This window comes from Arvicanthis niloticus, chromosome 9, assembly GCF_011762505.2.
Source record: "Arvicanthis niloticus isolate mArvNil1 chromosome 9, mArvNil1.pat.X, whole genome shotgun sequence".
Classification (NCBI taxonomy): domain Eukaryota; kingdom Metazoa; phylum Chordata; class Mammalia; order Rodentia; family Muridae; genus Arvicanthis; species Arvicanthis niloticus.
Genome location: NC_047666.1, coordinates 68035118 through 68054314, shown reverse-complemented (window position 1 = coordinate 68054314; position 19197 = coordinate 68035118). Strand labels below are relative to the sequence as shown.

Here is a 19197-nt window from a genome sequence, read left to right as displayed (position 1 = left end):
TTGGTATTCTATTAACTCTGTAGTTCAAAGTGAGAACTGGCTCATTAGTTAACAGTATCAAGTTTTCTATTGCAGCGAATGGAGAGAAATTTTAATCCTGCAACATGGCTGCTCTGACAAGGGATTACATTCAAATATATCATCTGGCTGAAATTAAGACATGGCCATGCATTATGGTATGATCTGCTTGGAATACAGACACAGCCTTGTTACACATCTTTAATTTCTAACAATGAAGATAAAGTTATTTTGTAGAAGGAAGAAGTAATGCTTGAAAGTGACATCTGATGGAGAGGCAGAGAGGCAGATGAATCAGAGAAAGATTTGACAGAATGAATCAGAGACAGGATATGCCCAACTGCTATGAGAACAGTAGAGAAAGAGAGGCTACTTAAGAGCAGTAAAAAGGGGGAAGGGAAAAGTGGTAGTGTGTGTGTGTGTGTGTGTGTGTGTGTGTGTGTGTGTGTTTATGTATGTGACAGTTTTACTGGAACAATTTTACAGTGATAGGTCACAGAGAGAACAAGCTAGACACAGGTGAAGACAGAACAAGCTGGAGAATAAGGAGGCAGAAGGCTATAACATATTCACAAAGTTAATATGAGGCTGAAAAGAACAATTCAGTAAGAAGCCAAGAGAAGCTGGGTTGAATCAGTCAGCTTGGAAAATTAGATTCTACAAAGGCTCTAGGCTCCCTGGCCTAGGTCTAGGGATAGTTCCAAGCAGAGAAGGAAATGCTCTGGGCTCAGCTTAAGCCATGCATTTGCATAGCTTGGATACAGCTCTTATCTCATCCCTTTGTCTGAGAAAATAAAAGGAACATTTAAAGCAACACAGACTGTCTTCACATTGATTTACACTTATTTTAATTTACTGCATAGTTGTATTAATTTTTGTATATTCTTTGTTAGTCGTACAACTATGTATTTTATCCAAAATTAAAATTAGAAAAAATGTTAATTCTTATGTGGGTTTTTTTTTGTTGATGCAAAAATAAACATAAACGACATTGAGAAAGTTAAGAATCAGATGATAGGGTAGTCTCCTGATTAATCAGGTATTAAGACAAAAGAGAAAGTGACTAGGTTTAAGGTAATAAAATTTTTCTTCTGTGCTTAATTAGTGTACATGTCTTTTTGTACAAAATTTGACTTTGCAAATTTGTACAATAAACTGAGTTTGCTTTAAGATGTATTATTATTATTGTTGTGTATGAATGTGATGTATAATCATGGGCACATTTGGTATGGTGTGTATGTAGAGGTCAGAGGACAAAATTGTGGAGTACGATCTCTCCTTCTATCTTTGTATGGGTTTTAGCATTGAACTCTTGCTAGGAAGCTTTCCCAGAAAGTACTTTTGCTTACAAAGCCATCTTGCTCTTCTTAACTATCCTATTTTGGGTGCTACTGTAAATGGTGTTTTTCAAACATATTTATTTTAGGTGTATGCATGTGGTCCTGGGTATATGTATGTAAAAAGTAACCAGTAGAGGTCAGAAGAAGGAGATCCACTGGAACTGAAATTACAAATGGATGTGAGACATTATATAAGTACTGAGAACCATACCCAGGTCCTCTGGAAGAACAATGAGTGCTCTTAACCACAGAGTCATTCCTCTATATTCATGAATGGTTTTTTTTTTTTAATTTGAAGTTTCAGGGTTTGTTTTAGCATATGGAAAACATGTGCGTTTTAAATATATATATATATATATATATATATATATATATATATATATATGAACATGTATCCAACACAAGATACCCAAAGACCAAGTTCTCAGCACAGAGGAAATTTATTTTTCCCTGGGGGACAAAGGCAGGGAATAAGAACAAAAGCAGGAAGTAGAGGATGAGGGAGAAGGGGAAAGTAACAAAGGGGAGGGGTGAGAGGTGTTTGACCTAGAAGAACAAAGGACTGCCTCTGGATAGAGAGGAGACAGACATGGCCTGTAGGAAAATGGTGGTTTATAAAGAGAAAAAGAGAAAACCTGTTTTAGGATGAGTTGTTTAATTTTGATTGGACAGATTAGAGTAACCAAAAGGAGGCTTTTGATTGTTGTACTTCAATACTTTGATAACTGGACCTCAATGCTCAGACTCAAAAAAAGGAAGTGGCCAAATAGGGCTTAGTGGCAAGCTTTAGGAATGTAATCTAATGGTTTAGCAAGATACAGAGAATGTAGGAAGAACAAGGCCTGCCAGAGCCATGTTTGCCATGCTCTGTCATCCTAGAGCTCTTCAATGTTACTATTGTATTCTGCACACTTACTAAATTTCTTGATTAGTTTTGTGTCAATCCTTTAATGTTTTCTACATGGACAAAAGTATCAGTGCAGAGAAAATCATTTTATTTCTTCTGTAGTGTCTCCACTCCATTTATTTTCTTGTCCTATTGTAATAGGTTAAAACACAACTATAATGTTGAATATCAGCAGTAAGAGATGATCTCCTTACTCTCAAATTCCCAATTGTATGAGAAAAGGTATGGGTTCTCCCCACTGATGGTACTAGACATTGTAGCATTTTTCTAGGTTTACCTTTTAAAGTTTTAAAATGGTTTAGCTCATACATAAAAATCTTGAAAGAAACACAACTTAGTAGTACCATGTACTATTTCCACACATGTATTGTGGAATAACTAAATCCCACTTCAGAATATTGATATCAAGCTCAGAATTCATTAATTGTTTCAGAATTTGTGGACAGGTGATGAATTTTGTCAAGATATTTTTTGCAATAATTATTTTCATCTTCACTTTAGCTTTTTGGCATATTGAATTATAATGGGCCTAGACTCATTCAGAGAGTTAAAAGTCTGAACATTAATAAATGTTAACAAAGAGGTTTTTATTCATATACTGGTACCAGGTCTACATCCAGGACTGGTGATTGCTCAGTGTAGATCCAAGCCACATCAGTCAGAGGTTTATAAAGGCAAAGAACAAAAACTTAAGTTCCTCTCTCATGTAAGCAGAAGGACTTCTGCAAAACAAGCTTTTTTACAGAAGCAGAAGCAGTGGTTTCCCTGATGATCTATTACTGTGCATAGTCAATTGTACAAAACCTTTCCTACCATGTGAGGCCATGGTGAAATTCCAGCCCATGCTGCCACTAAAGACCATGTCTCAGTTCATTCCCATGCAGCAGAAGTCTATGTTGATGTTTATGGTTCACATTACCACTAGAGAGCATGTCAATATCCCTGGTCTGGGTTGCCACCTGAGACCATATTGATTTCCATGGGCTGTGCAAACTTGCCCTACTCTTTCTTCACCATCTTCAGTACTCAGGAGAACACTCATTCTGTACCTCACCTCTGAAGTTCAGAAGAGCTTGCCTTGGTGGTGAGAGAGTGGGTGAAAAGGCCCCAAAAGTGTGAGTGTGAGAGATCTAGCCCCGCTACTCATCACTCATCTGTCATGAGGTGATGTTGTAATTGGAGTTAATGCATTTTCCCTACCCCTCACCACCTACAGCAGCTGGACAAATTGGCCCAGGGGACATGAGAGTGGGAGAGCTGTCCCTGCCCCTCACCATCTGTAGCGCTTAGGAGAATGGGCTCAGCCCCACAAATGGGCAGGAAAATAGACCTAGCTTTGATGCAGCAGGTACAGGTAAGCCAGCCCAGAGGACATTAAAGCTAGAGAGATGACTCTGCCCCTTGCTAATGGCAGCATTGAGTGAGCTAGCTGGGGCAAGGCTGCAGAGACTATGCTGGTGATGCCAGTGTGTAAGAGCTGGCAGGCTAATCAACTTATTTACCACACAGGCCCAGATTCAGGGCTTTAAGTTTTCCCACCCCAATGTCTACCTCATCTATGAACTACTGGAGTACATGAAAGGGGTGGTTCTGCAGGTCCAAAGCTCCAGGATCTCTATGACACAGGGCAACAACAGAATATTCTAGAGTAAGTCCCTATGAGGATCCAGTACTGATGGTGTGGCAGAAGCCATGGGCCTCAACCCAGACCAATGACTTGTTGCCATAATCATTTGCAAGTAAAGATATGTGGAGAAAAGTGTATACCGTGGGACCCACCATGAAACATTATCTCTTCCACACTGTTTTACTTTGTTTTATTTTATTTTTTTTAATTTTCTTTTGGGTTACAAGAGAAGAGGGTGAATACAAACAAATGAAGAGATGAATAGAGTTGGGGTACATGATTTAAAATTCACAAAGAAGCTATAAAAAGTTGAAAAACATTATTCAGAATATATAGTTGTTTATAATATCCTTTATTACGGTTTTTGTTTATATGAAATGATAGCCTCCTTCATTTCTAATATTTGTAATTAGCACCTGATCTTTCTGATCTTTTCCTTATCCCAGATAGAGAACTTTTAAGAATTCTCTTTTGGTTTTATTGAGTTTTTTTTTTCTTTGCATTTACACTTTCAGTGATTTCTGAGCAAAGTTAAATTTCTTTTCCTGTGCATTACTCTTAAATAGGCTATTCCTCTAGTTTTCAAGTTCAGAAACTTAGACTATTGGTGCTTTTAGGTTTTTTTGTTATAACAAGTCAATGCTAGGTATTTTTTAATATTTTTTAAATTTTACTTTAAACATTTATTTTATGGGTGTTTTGCTTTTATATGTTAGAGCACCACATACATGCAGTTTCTGCTGCACAATCAGGAGGGTGTTGGATCCTCTGGAACTACAGTTACATCTCTTTCTTAAGCACTGTGTTGTTTTCTGTGACTCATGAAATTAAGTAAAGTTTTATTTTGATTTGTTGAAAATTTTCTTTAATTCTCATTAGTTTTCTCTTATGGCCAGTTATTGCGCAGTCTTTGGGTTACAAAGACAAGTGCATTACACCAGGGAACTTGTGATACACAGAGCAGAGGACATTGGGTGAAAGCATGGTAAGAGTGTGGCCTTTTATGTGAGTAGGGTATGGGGGTATTTAAAGTGGCCTCACCCAGAATGGTAGCAAGTTGTGGACTATTTAATAAAAAAGAAATGGTAAATGAATGTATCAGGCAAGAAACTGAGTTAAAAGACACATTGTTTCCCATTTCAGTATTTTCCATTGGCTCCAGAAAAGCAACAAATAATTGACTAGATATTTTTTCACTCTTAGAGACTATGAAGAATTGAAAAGGGAAGTATAGGCCTACACTTTGCTTGGGAAACAAGTGAAAAACAAAGAATCCATTGCAATGTGTAAAAACCAAATGTACTATGTGTAGAACCAAAATGTCAACAGAAAGGTAATATATGTTCTTGACATTTCTGCTCACATCTGGCAACACAGCAAGTGCTCCCTGTTGCTAGGGATGTGGGCAGAATCTGTGGCTTTCAAAGGGTGTGAAGCTCTGCCTGTGATGTCAGCATGGTCAGAGGTGCTGTTTGCCATTTGGCTGAAATATGGACTGATTTATGTGTGAACTCTCACTTATGATTTTGAGTCAATGGCCCAAAGTGACTTCATACATTTATTGCAAATTTTTTTCATATTATTAAATTAATTATGTGTGTCCTTATGTGTCGATATGTATGTATGAGGAAGCTGCCCTCAGAGACCAATAGAAGACTTTGAATCTTCTGGCACATGAGTTATAGGTAAGGGAACAGCCTGACTGCTGGGAACTGAAGTCAGATTCTCTGGAAAAGCAGCAATCACTCTTAACAAATAAGCCATCTCTAGTCCTTTATTCCAAATATTTAATATTGTATTACCCTAAGAACTGATGTTTCCTTGTTTGTTTAAATATATGAGATCTATTATATTTACATTATGGGCCCTCCATAAAATTTGTGTTGTCATACACATGAGTTTTGAAAATAATGCTAAAATACTTCAAAAGTGAAAACAAAAGTTTGTGTCTCTGTTTTCCAAGTTAAAATAAGTTTTTAATTTTTCATTTAAAAAAAAAAACCTTTACATGGATTCTTTATGAGTTTCATATCATGCAACCAGTCCCACTCATCTCCTTGTTCCCTCATATCCGGTCTTTGCCTTTGCAACTTTCCCCCACAATGACACACAACAACAATGATGACAACAGCAACAAAGCAAAACCTAGAAAGCATCACTGAAGCTGTAATATGTCACGGTGTGTCCCACAGTATATCCCTATGTCCACACGTCTTCACTTTCAGGTATTTATTGAAATAAGTCATTGGTCTGGTTCAAGGTCTCTGGCTTCTGTGACACCATCACTATTGGATCCTCATCAGGACTCCTCCCAGTTATCTTGTTGTTTCCCTGTGTCATACAAACTCTGCAGTTTTGGAACAGTAAGACTGGCCCTTGACCATGTCACAACCATTGGAAGATGATATAGATTTTGGGGTGGGCCATCTCAGAGTCCTGGATCTGAGCCTGGGTGGTAGCACAGCCAATCAGCCCAATGACTCTCCTTTATCCTCACCACTAGGGTGAGCTCTCCAGCTCTGTCTAGGACACCCAGTGATGCCATCAGCAAGAGTCAGATTTAGCTCTCTAGCTCTCATGCCTTCAGTGCTGGCTCCCCTGTGCCCCCACTCCGCCCCCCAACAGGCTGCTCTGCTGTCCAGGCTAGGTTCAAGACCTACTCTCCAGAGTGCTTCAGCTGGTGAGGGTCAAGGATAGCTCTCCCTAGCCCTTGCCACACCATAGCAGACTATTGGCTGGGTCAACTCTTCTACACTCATGCCGCTGCGGCCCAACTCACCCACACACCTGCTATAAGGGACAGCTTTACTGTCCTGCCAGGGCAAGGCACAGAGCCTCCTCTTCCCAGTGTTGCCTGGGGTGAAAGAGCAACCAGCTCTTCAGAATGCCCCATTCAGTGAGGGGTTTGGCTAGTTCTCCAAAGCCTTTGAACATCCAGATGATCCACAGTGGCTGTCCTGACTAGGAACATCTCCATGCTGTCCAGTGGTAACACGAGTCATAGTAACCCAACCAACCCAACCCATGTCACTGCAGAGCCACAGATTCAGTGGTAGCTCAGGCTGGGAAACTCACCATGGCCCCTGGTGGCAGGGCTGGCTACTCACAACAGTCTATTCTTCTTCAGTCTTGAGGCTTCAGTTCCATCTTTCTTCATACGCTCAAGATGCTCCATTTGTTTTTGTTTTTTTTTCCCCCATCTGACCACCATATGCTCACACACTGTTCTGGCTCCAGCTGCAGGCTGTCCATATGGCTGTCAGGCCCCTGAGTAACTTTCTGCATCTATGCTACATGTCTCCAAGAAGGTGTCTATGGCCCACCTATGCTGTACATTGGAGGGCCAGTCTGTGGGTGGCATGGTGCTCTGTCGGCCTCCGTATTCCTCCTTCCACATTGTGTTGCCTAGATTTGATTTGATTTGACTTGACTTGATTTGATTTGATTTTTCTGAGTCTTAGACAAAAGAAAAAAAGAAAAAAATTAAAAAAAGTTCTAGTCACCAAGCCAGGCATCAAGCTAGGATGAACAAAGGACTGCCATCTACTCTCTCCCTAACTGATAAAAGAATACCACCAATAACAAAGTATCTTTTTACCCATTGCCAGAGGTTGATTGAAATAATTCTAAAGTAATTTGTGAATTAATATTTCAGTTAGTTAAAGAAAAACTTATATAAATAGGTAAGATTTAAAGGGAATTAATTCAAAATGTCATTTGCAGGTTGTTTTTTAAATGCTGTGTTTAATGTTTTTGCTCTGTTCTTTGTTTCTAATTCTTGGTGAGTAGATTTGACAAAATTCAACTATGCAGATTATGGGAGGGTCTTTTGTATGTCCACCACACAAAATTAATTAGAGATGGAGTGAGAAAGGAATGAGGGAACACAAAATTAAATTCCTGAATGCATGGCTGCTAAGATTTTCTCAATACTGGGATTTTTCTATGAAATACAGTGACAGAGGCTGGTAGATATTTTAGGCAAGCCTAGTCTATCAGAAGTTCCAATCTTCCCAGAATTTACTCTAGTAGATCAGGCTGGCCTTGAACTCACAGAGATCCCCTATCCTCTACTGCCAGACTGCTGGGATTAAAAATATAGAAACAACTCAGTATAATATCCCTAGAAAATAAGGGTGTGGAACTAGTAGATTGACCAAAAATCAGTGGAAAGCCCCATAGCCATGAATATGTAAATAGTATAAACTGGAATCAGTAGGTTATAAAAAATGAAAACAAATAAAGAAGACACAAAGTTTGTAGGATGAGGCAAAAGGGTGGTTCTTGGAGGAATTAGTGGGAGGAGTTGTAAGATAAATATGATCAAGATACAAGGTATGCATGTTTACTGTTCTCCAAGTATACTATTCAAAAATTAGCAAAATGTAAATGTTCTGGTAAACAAAAACTGGGAAACTTGTTACAACTATACTTGCTTAGCAAGAGACGTTTGGGTTGAAATGAGATGATTCTACATAACACAAAAACATATGAGAGCCTAAATGTCAAGACAAAAGTAAATAGGAAAAATACAGCATATTTGTTACTGTAAATGTAATGTGTAATTTGCATTTATCCTAATATGAAATTAAGAAGAATGAAGATTAAGAATAATTACAATGCAAAAAAACAGTTAGTGAACATATATTCAGTGGTTAAAAGAATTTGTTTTTCTTGCAGAAGACCTGAGTGCAATTCTCTGCACTCACAATGCTGTTCACTGCCATCTGTAATTCCATTTTCAGGGAATACAACACCCTCTTCTGGCTTTCAAGAGCATCAGGCATGTGCATGGTATACAGGCATAGATAGATAGATAGATAGATAGATAGATAGATAGATAGATAGATATATGCATATACATATATATGTATATCTATATACATATATATATGTATATCTATATACACATATGTATATATACAAAAATTCATCCACATAAATAAAATAAATATAACTAAACCTCATATTTCTATGTAGCTAATGTTACTAGGTCAAAACAACTCCAGTAACAATTTTAAGTTTGACCTGAGTCTTATGAAATAAGTAATTTGGGCACTCACAAAGATAGATGCAAAGGCCTGTACTGTTATTCTCTATTGTTGTTTCATAGGTGTTGACAGGAGAGGAGCTGTTCTGCAACCAGTTGAGTGTGCAACAGAAGCCAGATGGCTTTCTGTTTAGGACAATGAGAGAAAGAGGAGAGTGGAAAATGTGGAGCTTTTACATCAGGAGATATTGGAAGTCATGTGGCATCTTAAGAAGATGGACAACACAACCATAATGGCTTGAGTAAGAACAGCCCCCATAGGCTCATAATATTTGAGTGCTTAGGCACCAGGGAGTGATTATGTTTGAGAATGATTAGAAGGATTCGGAGACATGCCCTTACTGAAGTAGGTGCAGCCTTGTTGGAGAAAGTGTGTCAGTGGGTTGAGGTGGGTTTGAGAATTAAAGTTTCAAAAGCCAACACCAGGCCCGGGGCACTCTCTGCCTGTCTCTGTCTCTCATTCTCTCTCTGTCACTGTCATTCTCTCTCTTTCTCTGTCTCTCTTTCTGCCTCTCTCTGTCTGCCCCCTCTGCTCCCACCCCCTTACTGCCTGTGGATCAGGATGCAGCTCCCAGCTACTTCTCCTGCTGCCATGTTCTCTGCCATAATTATAATGGACTGAACCTCTGAAATTCTAAGCGAACACTCACTTAAATGCTTTGTCTTCTAAGAGTTGCCTTGAGCGTGGTGTCTCTTCTCAGCACTTGAACAGTGCCTATGACAACAACTAAGGCTGAGATTCTAAAAGAAGGTTAGTGGAGAAACTAATTGTGACTTCTGCTAGGCAGGTGTGATGGATTCAGATGAGACGAGACTGATATTTTCAGAGAGAAAGTGCAGAGATTATCGAGAGGAAAGAAGCAAGGCTTGACAGAAGCATGCAGGGAGAGGCTAAGAGTATGTTCATCCAATACCCCACAGACCCTTACTTCCGTCTGATATGACTCATCCATTAAGAATGAAATAAACAAACAGAGATTTGACAACAATGGAGGACAGGCAATAAAATGAACTTCAGATTTGTGAGAGTGTAATAGACAGAAATTTTACAACAAGATTCTTATCTGAGTCAAAACAATTTTTTTCAGGTTGGTGACCTTGAATTCTTATCATATAAATCCTGTCTATTCTACAAGCACTTGGCTTCTCAGACAAGATATAACTTCATAAAGAATTACAATTTTACAAAGCAAGTAAGAACCAAACAGGTTCAGAGCAGTGTAGAGAGTTGGCAGAGGTTTTCGAATAGAGTTCTAGAATCATCCTAGCTCCATAGAGAGAGTCACAGAATCACCCTAGCTGTATAGGAAGAAGATAACGAGTGGAGGCTGACAACAGAGTATTGGGAACAGCCCATATGAGGCAGGACTAGAGATCAGAATCATGTTTAGTTCTGTATAACCTACAATCTTGCTTCAATATTTTTGGCTGTGAGCTTAACCTTTAAAGTCCGAGTCATCTCCCCTGACCTTGTTTGAATATTCTTAAATTGAAGAGAAGCATAATTTCTTAGTCTGACACAAGTCTTGATCTGACCTAAGGTCTCATATCTGGCTTGACTCTTCCAGTGGGTGGTTATTGCTACTTTTGTGTTTCAGATAGCTGTCATTTTGGATGTTCTTCACATCTCATTCAGATCATCTGAAGGGATAGCGTGAGGGGGAAAAGTCTTTATGAAGTCAGGGAATGTGAACACTCTATAAGCAGTAGAGTGATGAGTCCCATTATATTGGAGTTTGCTCACTTCTTTTGCCCTCAGCCCTTCTAACTTGTCATTTTCCATAACTATCAATCTTCTCAATTACTAAACAATATACAAGTAGACTGACATTTTCTCAGTGTTTATAGTGGTTCAATCAGTAAGGCACACATATTATTTAGTTTTCTGCACTTTCTGATAAATTCCTTCAGAGAAAGGTAGATAATACAGTTAGTATCTTATTTAGTTGCAAGTGCTGAGAATACCTATTTTGCTTTCTTACATGTTCTCCAGAATTCACAATTACAGATGATTTTCCAGATAAGAAAGTCATATCATAGCCCTTTTCATTTGCATTTCTTCTTCCTTTTGATTAATGATAGAATGTCTTCATTTTTTCTTTTGTATAAAATTTTATTATTAACAAAATATATTTTAATACATTTCCTCATCTGTATATAGCTAAAGCTTAAATAATTTGTCTATTCTTTTTAGTCTTTTATTACATCTTTGTTTATATTCACCATTTTAGTTTATTTAAAGTATGTGGGTGGATACTATATGAAATTAGTAATGCAACTCTATGTGAGACTGAATTGTAACTAGCTTCTCTTCTGGTTTTATCACTATGATTATTTTGTCATTTATTCTTAGAGTAATGGGTATTTTCATTCCTCTTCTATAAAACTTGTATAACTATTACGTACAAATATTTGATCAGCAATATTTTTTATGATTCCACCACTCCTTGAAATAAACTAATATATGTGTGTGTGTGTGTGTGATAAATACATAGAATAACATATTATGCCTGTGGCAAGCTTTTTATTGTTAGTGTGTATTTATTTTTGTCATCGCAGATGCACTGCCATTGTTCACTCTGCAAAGATGACGTCAGAACTAAGGCATCTCTCACTGGTACAATAGGAAGTAAGAACTATATTCTTCTTTACGTTTTTGTTGCTTGGAGGAGGTTGTAGAACAGTAGAGACAAGTTACCAAGACGGAGAGGAAGCTATTCCAGTCTTTTCACAACAACAACAACAACAAAAATGCATAAGAAAAAACAAAACGAGCGTGGAACAAACAAACAGGAGATTATTAACATAGGAACACAATCTTTCACATTTCAAGAGAAGCAGAGACCCTTGAAGACAAACCAGAGATCTACTGTGTGGAGAGAAGAACAGAAAAAACAGGAACTGAAAGTTCACAGAGCGTTGCACCCTCAGCTCAGGACAGGGTTCGATGCGGGCAAAGGAACAGGTATGATAGTATATTTTGTATCTATTTTGTCAAGGCTAAATCTCAACTTTTGCATGTGGGTGTTTATCTCCTAAAAACCATTGAATTATGCCACTATCTTAAATGTCTGTCTTTTTAGCATCTTAACTTTTTCAAGATACTACCGTGAAGCAGATCAGTGCTTTAGGAGTCTCTGTTTACTACCCCTACAGTACCACTGAGTCAGGTCTCAATAGAATTGTATTACTTGTTGGAACTCTACACAGAATACTATGGAAGATGTATACTTTCTATTAATCCCCATGTTATTTTTAAAGTAACTCTTGATTTAAAAAAAACTCTTCAGCCTAATTCAGCCCTATAAACACATGGCACATTATAGAAAAAAATATAAAAAATATTTTGGAAGTAAAACTTATGGGATTTCATACTTAATGAGATAATGTCATTAAAATTTAGAGGTCAAATGGTGTTAACACACAGGGTAACAAGATTCTTAGTTTAAATGATTGTGTAGTTTAGTAACTTTATCATCCATGAGAAGAGAGTTTCTCACTATTGGTTTACACAGTGAAAATCAGAAGATTTACAAATGTCTCTCAGTAACTAAGAGGAAAATATTTATAGAGACATTTTATGTAAGCTGCTGATCTCCAATGTGGAGCCAGGGGTGGGCAGGAAGAACTGATGGGAGAAGGCAGGGTTGCACGTAGAAACTACCGGGAGAAAACATTTATCAGCGAGAAGCAACTTGCAAGATTTCATCAGGGAAAGGTTCAGGACAAGGAGACATAAATTTACAATGAGGAAGAGGTATAAATAAAGTATATTAAAATATGAAGAGGGGTCACACAAATCTGACAACCAACCTGCACTTCAATATGGAGAAGAGAAACAACTGGGAGTCGACATGAAGTACATTGCAATGCAAAGAACTGGGCTGTGAAGGCCACCAGGAAACTGTTAACTTCAGGACTGACCTCTGAAAACTTAGACAGTGTTATGTAGACTTGGAGACTGAGAAGCAATAGTCTTCAAACATAAGAAGTGAGAAACGTTTTCCTGTTTTCTTTCTGTTGTGTCTAGATCCCTGGTTGGCAACATGGCAAATGATAACTGTCATCCTAGGAGCCTCATGCATTATTTTAGTTACAAAAGTGGGATTATTGATTCCAAGTTGTAAGTAACTATACAAAGAGCTTCTTCTTATAATCAGAATGCTATTTTTATAATAACTCACTATAAAGAGTGAAAGTGATATTGCCCTAGCAAATGTATGCTAAATACTACTTATTACTGATGCAATTTTTGTTGCAGTATATTCTAGAGGAGAAAATCAAAGCAGAGAGATCTCTTTTCTTGATCCTTTATGTTGTAACAATGATGGTAAGTATTAACTTTGTACAATTTACTTCCAGCACTTTTGATTACTGGGGCAAAGTCTCTTCCTTAGATCCACAGACTTTACTGAGAACAATGAGCAAATGCACTGTCCTATGTTCAATTCTTTTCCTTGGGAAAAGAAAGAAAATAACATAGTAGAATGTAAAAACTAAAGTATTATAAATATAAGTGTTTTTATTCAAAAATACGTTAGCTATAAGTATATATATATAAGTATAGTGAATACAAATATGAACCACTCACATTGTTTTTTCTTTGTTTACATAGCTTGACAACAATATCAAATAAGTTGGAATTAACCAGAGCCAAATGTAAATCAACTTCCCAAGGGTTAGGACTTCATACTATGAGTGTTGCTTAACATGAAAAAATTGGCATGTCAAAATATGGCCAGGATGCTACGCAAGATGAGTTTGCCTACAGCCAAGCAATTCTACTCTTAGACATTAAGATAAATGAAAAACAAATACCCTTAGAGATAGCTGAGTCAGTAGAGTGCTTGCTTTTTAAGTACAAATACCTGAGTTTGATTCCCAGAACCCATGTCAAGAAGCCAGGCAAGGTCCCTTTTATAATCCTTATCCTATGATGGTTGAAACAGGGGGATCTCTGGAGTTCACTTCTTAGTGAGTTATAGATCAGCGAAAGATCTTGTCTCAAAAGTAAACAATCAAAGAAACCCAAAATCCACAATGAAAATGTATAAACAAACAAAAGTACACACAAAAACCAAGGTAGGGGCAGCTACCAAATGCTACTTGAGGCTGTCTTCTGGTGTAAACATAAACATGTGCACATGCACACACAAACATATACAAAGAGCTGTAGAAATGTTTTCAAATATTCCTACTTCCTGTAATTTTACTAGCTGTTTATCTGATTGGTTGGATTATTGCTTATCATCCCAACCTCTAGTTATATTGTTTTTGTTTTGTGGTTTATATGAAACATGATGGGGTCTTTGGTAGTTGATATAACCCACTTGCACAGCTCATGAAATATATTCATTATGTGATGTCTTATATAATAACATGAGTCATATTAATAAAGAATCATTCTGGAGCTGAGCACCCATTTAACACAGGTGCATTTTCTAGATTGTTTCTGTGATCTTTGTTCACGTGACTGGATTGCTCTTGGAAACAATTTCTATCAAGTTTTTCGTGGGATGAAAACCTGGGCAGAGAGTCAGTCTGCCTGTGAGGAATTGAATTCTCATCTTGTGATCATAGACTCCAAAGAAGAACTGGTAAGTCACACATTCTTGTTTTTCTTCTCTTTGTAACTGATGGCATTGAAAACACTGGCCATGAAGACCAGACTGAATGTTCTGGAAGTCATGTGACACCTGCTCATGGAGATTTACTATTATCCTTAATGAGAACATAGGGAGGGCTCTTCAGCATTCCAAGGCTTAATGCTACAAGAAAACCAAAGCAGGAAATGACCTCCAGCTAGCATTTTCTATGCAACAAGACCCAAAGCTGCTATTTAGTAAGGAAGGGACATTTCACCAGGCATGGTTACTCCTTCCTGTAACCCTAGCACTTGAGAGGCTGAGACAGGAGGACCACCATGAGCTTGAGGCCAGTTTGGGTTACAAAGTGAGTCTCCAGGTCAGCTTGGGCTGTGGGGTGAAATTCTGTCTCAAATCTTAAAGATATATACAAATTCAAAAAGAATTATTTTTTTTAGGAAACAAAAAGAAAAAAAGAATTAGGATTGTACACTCACTTATGGGTTGTGATTTTATGTATTCAACAGGAAATTTTGTTATTGTTTGAAATACATGGGTGGATTCTTCTCAAACTGAATGGAACCAACAGGTACTGGTTATGGGGAAATGACACTAAAACACAGTACATCTTGTAAGTAAAATGTTTGGATAAAATGGGCTTTGGTGAGGATACTGGAATTGCTGTACATGTGTGCCCTGCCACTGTGTGGCACAGAGGAAGCATTGAGAAGAAAGGAAAGCACTCTGATATGGAAGGAGCAGTCTGTAGGTCATAACAGAGAAAACATGTTAGCCTGCTAGAATCTCACATTTAAAACATTTACTCTACTGGACTCCCAAGACACATTTATGCATCATTTTAGGAAGTTTGTAACGCTAAAGCAATGATTCTCTATCTGTGGGTTGTGACCCATTAAGGGCTGAATGACACTTTCACAGGGGTCCCTGTGAAATCAGATATGTTGCATATCAGATATTTACATTATAATTCACTACAGTAGCAAATTTACAGTTATGAAGTATCAACAAAATAACCTTATGGGGTTCACCACATCATGCAGAACTGTACTAAAGATGTCCAGGATTAGGTAGATGGAGAACCACTGCTAAAGACGTATACCATTTTCTATTTATTTGAATCTTAATCCTACTTTCTCAGACAGTATAGGAATTAGCTTGTGTCTGATGTTGTTCATTAAGAATATTGATTTGCAGTGAAAGGTCACCACCCACTCGTGCATGGCTCTTTGTTTTCTTCCTGTAACAATATGTTCTTACCTTTTTGGCCTGTGCTAGTTTTAGCTGATTCTAACTCTAAAATTAAAATTGTGATCTCTGATGACTACCTTATGATTTCTGATTTTTTAAAATTGTTTTTCTACAGAATTTATGATTCAGAAAAGAAGAATAATAGCTGTCATTATCTGCGTGGAAACCAATTCATTCCTGATGACTGCTCAGCTAGGAAACCATACACCTGTGAATTTAATACAAGGTGACACCTATTGTGCTAATATAATTTTATTTAATGATGGACATAAAAATGTCTGTTTTTTGTTGAGTGTATAATTTTCATACTTGATCTTATTCAAAAGGCCAATAATGACATTTTTAAGATATTTTTTACTGAACTGAGAAGTTGCTGTTCTTTTTTTTTTACTTTCTATATTGTATTGAGAGTGATTAATATTCTTACCAGCGATCATCATTCTTATCATAAATTACATTGTTATTGATAAATTAAAATTTTAATACCATTTATATTCAGTAACTTTATAAAAAGTCTTAAAGTAATAAAGGATCCCATATCAATTGAGTAAGGTTTTTAAAAAGTTATTTGTGTATTTTTCATGTATAAGAAACAGGGACTCCACAGAGCATGTGGAGGTCACAGGGCAAATTGGTGGAATTGGTTCTCTCTTTCCACTTTTATGTGGATTCCAGGGATAAACCTCAGATCCCCAGGCTTGCATGAAGTTTGCTACCCACAGAGCCATGTTACTGGCCTGAGTTTTGGTTTAACATATGCTTACACTATGTTGTTCAGCCTGGTCTGTATTCCCAGAGCTCAAACTGGTTTTGATTCTCAGCAGACCTAGTAGGTAGACCAGAGATGCAGCCCACCTCACCCAGTGTAATACTCCTAATGGGCAGATACCTTTGAAGATTGTTCAAAAGACATATTAATGATTCTTTTTGAAACAGCAAGAACAGATTTAATGGAAAAATAATAAATAACAAATGCAACTTTAGTTGAAATACTTAAGAAGCTTAGAGTCTGGGGCTCAGCCCCAGTAGGGCTCTGATGTCAAGAGTGCTCACTGCTCTTGCAGAGGCTACAGGCTCAATTCTCAGAATCCACTGTGCTTCTTATAGAAGCCTGTAACTCTATTTCCAACCAACCAAGATGTACATAAAAACTCACATATGTGCTCAAAGAATTATTGAAGTTACTACCATCATGCCATCTTGTCCTGACTGTTTTCTGCTTATACAGTTCTTAGTTTTACCCACCTACGCCATCTACCATAGAAACAATTGAATTCCCATGGTCCAGGTTATTAACTGAAATAATTAATGTTTATACAAACTTAATGTAAGCTAAATAAATAACTAAAGAAGAAATAATACAAAAGTAATTGTCATGCGGTGTCTAAAATTATTAGTTTGTTCTGCCAGCAGCTGATGTTTCAAGGTTACTCTGATCCTCATGTAACATTGATGTAAATTGTGGTCTTTGTGATTTTAGTCTTTAAAAATACTGTGTCCCTAAGCTTCACCATCAAGAGATGTTAAGGTATAAACTTCTTGATCCTGGTCCCCAGCTAATAAAGCACTCATACATATGTTTACTTGGCTTATTCAGCATGGTTTTTCTGTATTTTTCTTATATGAATTATTACAATATAAAATTTAAATAAATCAATTTTTAAAAAATGAACTCAGTCTGGCTGCAGTTATAAGGCATTACCTTCTCTAAAGAGGAGCTAATACTACACTTTCAGTCATTTGAAAGGTGACCTGGTGATGATGACAGGACAGATGAGAGAGCCAAGAGAGCAATGAAACCATGACAGGAAAACATAATTCTTATGCTAAAAAGACTATAACTGGACATTTGCATTTTTATATCAAATCTCCAAAAGAAACAACAGCAAACATTTCTCCAAATGGAGTTCTAAGAATTATTGTTTTGATTAAAATACAATGAACAAGCAAACCCTGAAGAGGAATGTCAGAGAGGAAAACTATAGCTGTAAGCATCATTTTCCTACCGCTGACATTTAGAGACAATGACTGTGGAGCTGGAGAGGTGAGTTAGTGGTCAAAAGCACTGGCTGCTCTTCCAGAGCACTGGCTTTCAACTCTCAGCACTCACGAAGTGGCTCAAAACCGTTTGCAGCTCCAGTTACAGTGGGGCCAACACTCTCCATAGTTTAAAAGGGCATCAGGCACACACATGGTACAGATACATCCAAAAGGCCAATTCCTATAAAATTATAGTAATGACAATGATGATGACTATATGGATTAATAATAATAATATAGATATAAATTTAGATATAGGTGTAGATAGAGATAAATATTTTTATCAGACCCTAGTAAATTTAAAATCCTCTTGAAACTTGACTTGTGTGGTACAAGACATTGAATGCTTTGAATCAAAAGACCATGGCAGAAGACCACAAGAGCCCATGGCTGGGGTGAATTGTTATATAACAGCATCTTCTGGACATTGCTTAGCTGTTGAAGTCATAGTCCCACTGAAGATATGGTTAACAAGCTGCCCTCTTTCCAGCTGCTTTTATATATGTGTGACACACTGAGTTTGATTTGGGTTGCTTGCATAAACCTGAGTGAGGTTATTTACTAGAATATCGGTAACTTCTCCATGGCTGCACCACTGAAGATGATGATGAGTCTTATCCCAAGACACATTAAGTGCTCATAGTCCTTCAGTGTGATCTCATCAGTGCCCTCCCCATTCATGATGACAAGTCTAAAGAAGTCTCTCACCGAAGCCAACCAGTGCTGCCACCTGCTCTTAGGGTTCTATAGCATTTTTAGATCATGAAAATAAAATAATTTTTCATTCATCTTTACAAATCATTCAGCTTACGGTGCTCTATTCCACCAAGCAAACTAAAATACTGCAGTGATAAAACTAACAATAACTGAATCTTGACTCACAGCGGATACCAACAAGAATGAGAGTGAAACCTGAGTGATGCCTAGTCTCAATGGCTGCCTCAGGTTCACAGGTTCTGCAGCAAACTCTGGAAAAGAAATTCCATAGTTGTACTAGAGTAGAAGGCTTGTCACCTTGACATTCTCTCCTCCCTCCATCATCTGCTTTTCATTTTTATCTTCTTCTCTCTTCTCCTTTTTCTTCATTCTTTCCTTCATTTCTTCTCTTTTTTCTCCTACACCTACCATATCTACATCTATCCTTCTCTAGCATCTTTCCTGTTCTTGTGTAACAATGTTTTCTAAGACTGAAACATCCATTCTGTAAGAAAGCTTCAATACAGGAAGAAAACAAATCAAAATAGCTTCAGAAAGTCCCTGAAGCTGAGCAGATTCACTAACACAATGTATCTTCCCTGCAAGAGTATATAAGCAGTAAAGAGTGCTGAAAATCATTCTTAGACCAAATGAGTCAAGTGGAA

General features: G+C 37.4%; 1 protein-coding gene across 2 annotated transcripts; it reads left to right on the top strand.

Annotated features, from left to right (window-relative positions):
• The first annotated feature begins 11597 nt into the window (after positions 1–11597).
• LOC117715835 (killer cell lectin-like receptor subfamily I member 2) lies at positions 11598–17390 on the top strand. 2 transcript variants are annotated; one of them, XM_076940660.1, is made up of 6 exons: positions 11598–11907; positions 12973–13065; positions 13204–13272; positions 14388–14539; positions 15055–15116; positions 15912–17390. In XM_076940660.1, the coding sequence occupies exons 1-6, from the start codon at positions 11694–11696 to the stop codon at positions 16024–16026; spliced, it is 705 nt and encodes a 234-aa protein (XP_076796775.1). In that variant the 5' UTR covers positions 11598–11693; the 3' UTR covers positions 16027–17390. The 2 variants fall into 2 exon arrangements, with proteins under 2 accessions (XP_076796775.1, XP_034368585.1); XM_034512694.2 differs by having other exon boundaries at positions 15055–15158.
• The last annotated feature ends 1807 nt before the right edge of the window (positions 17391–19197 follow it).

Coding starts and splice junctions, on each gene's coding strand:
- LOC117715835 (XM_034512694.2), top strand. CDS start 11,694: ATGCATAAGAAAAAACAAAACGAGCGTGGAACAAACAAACAGGAGATT. Junction 11,908..12,972: donor CGATGCGGGCAAAGGAACAG/GTATGATAGTAT, acceptor TGTTGTGTCTAG/ATCCCTGGTTGGCAACATGG. Junction 13,066..13,203: donor GGGATTATTGATTCCAAGTT/GTAAGTAACTAT, acceptor TTTTTGTTGCAG/TATATTCTAGAGGAGAAAAT.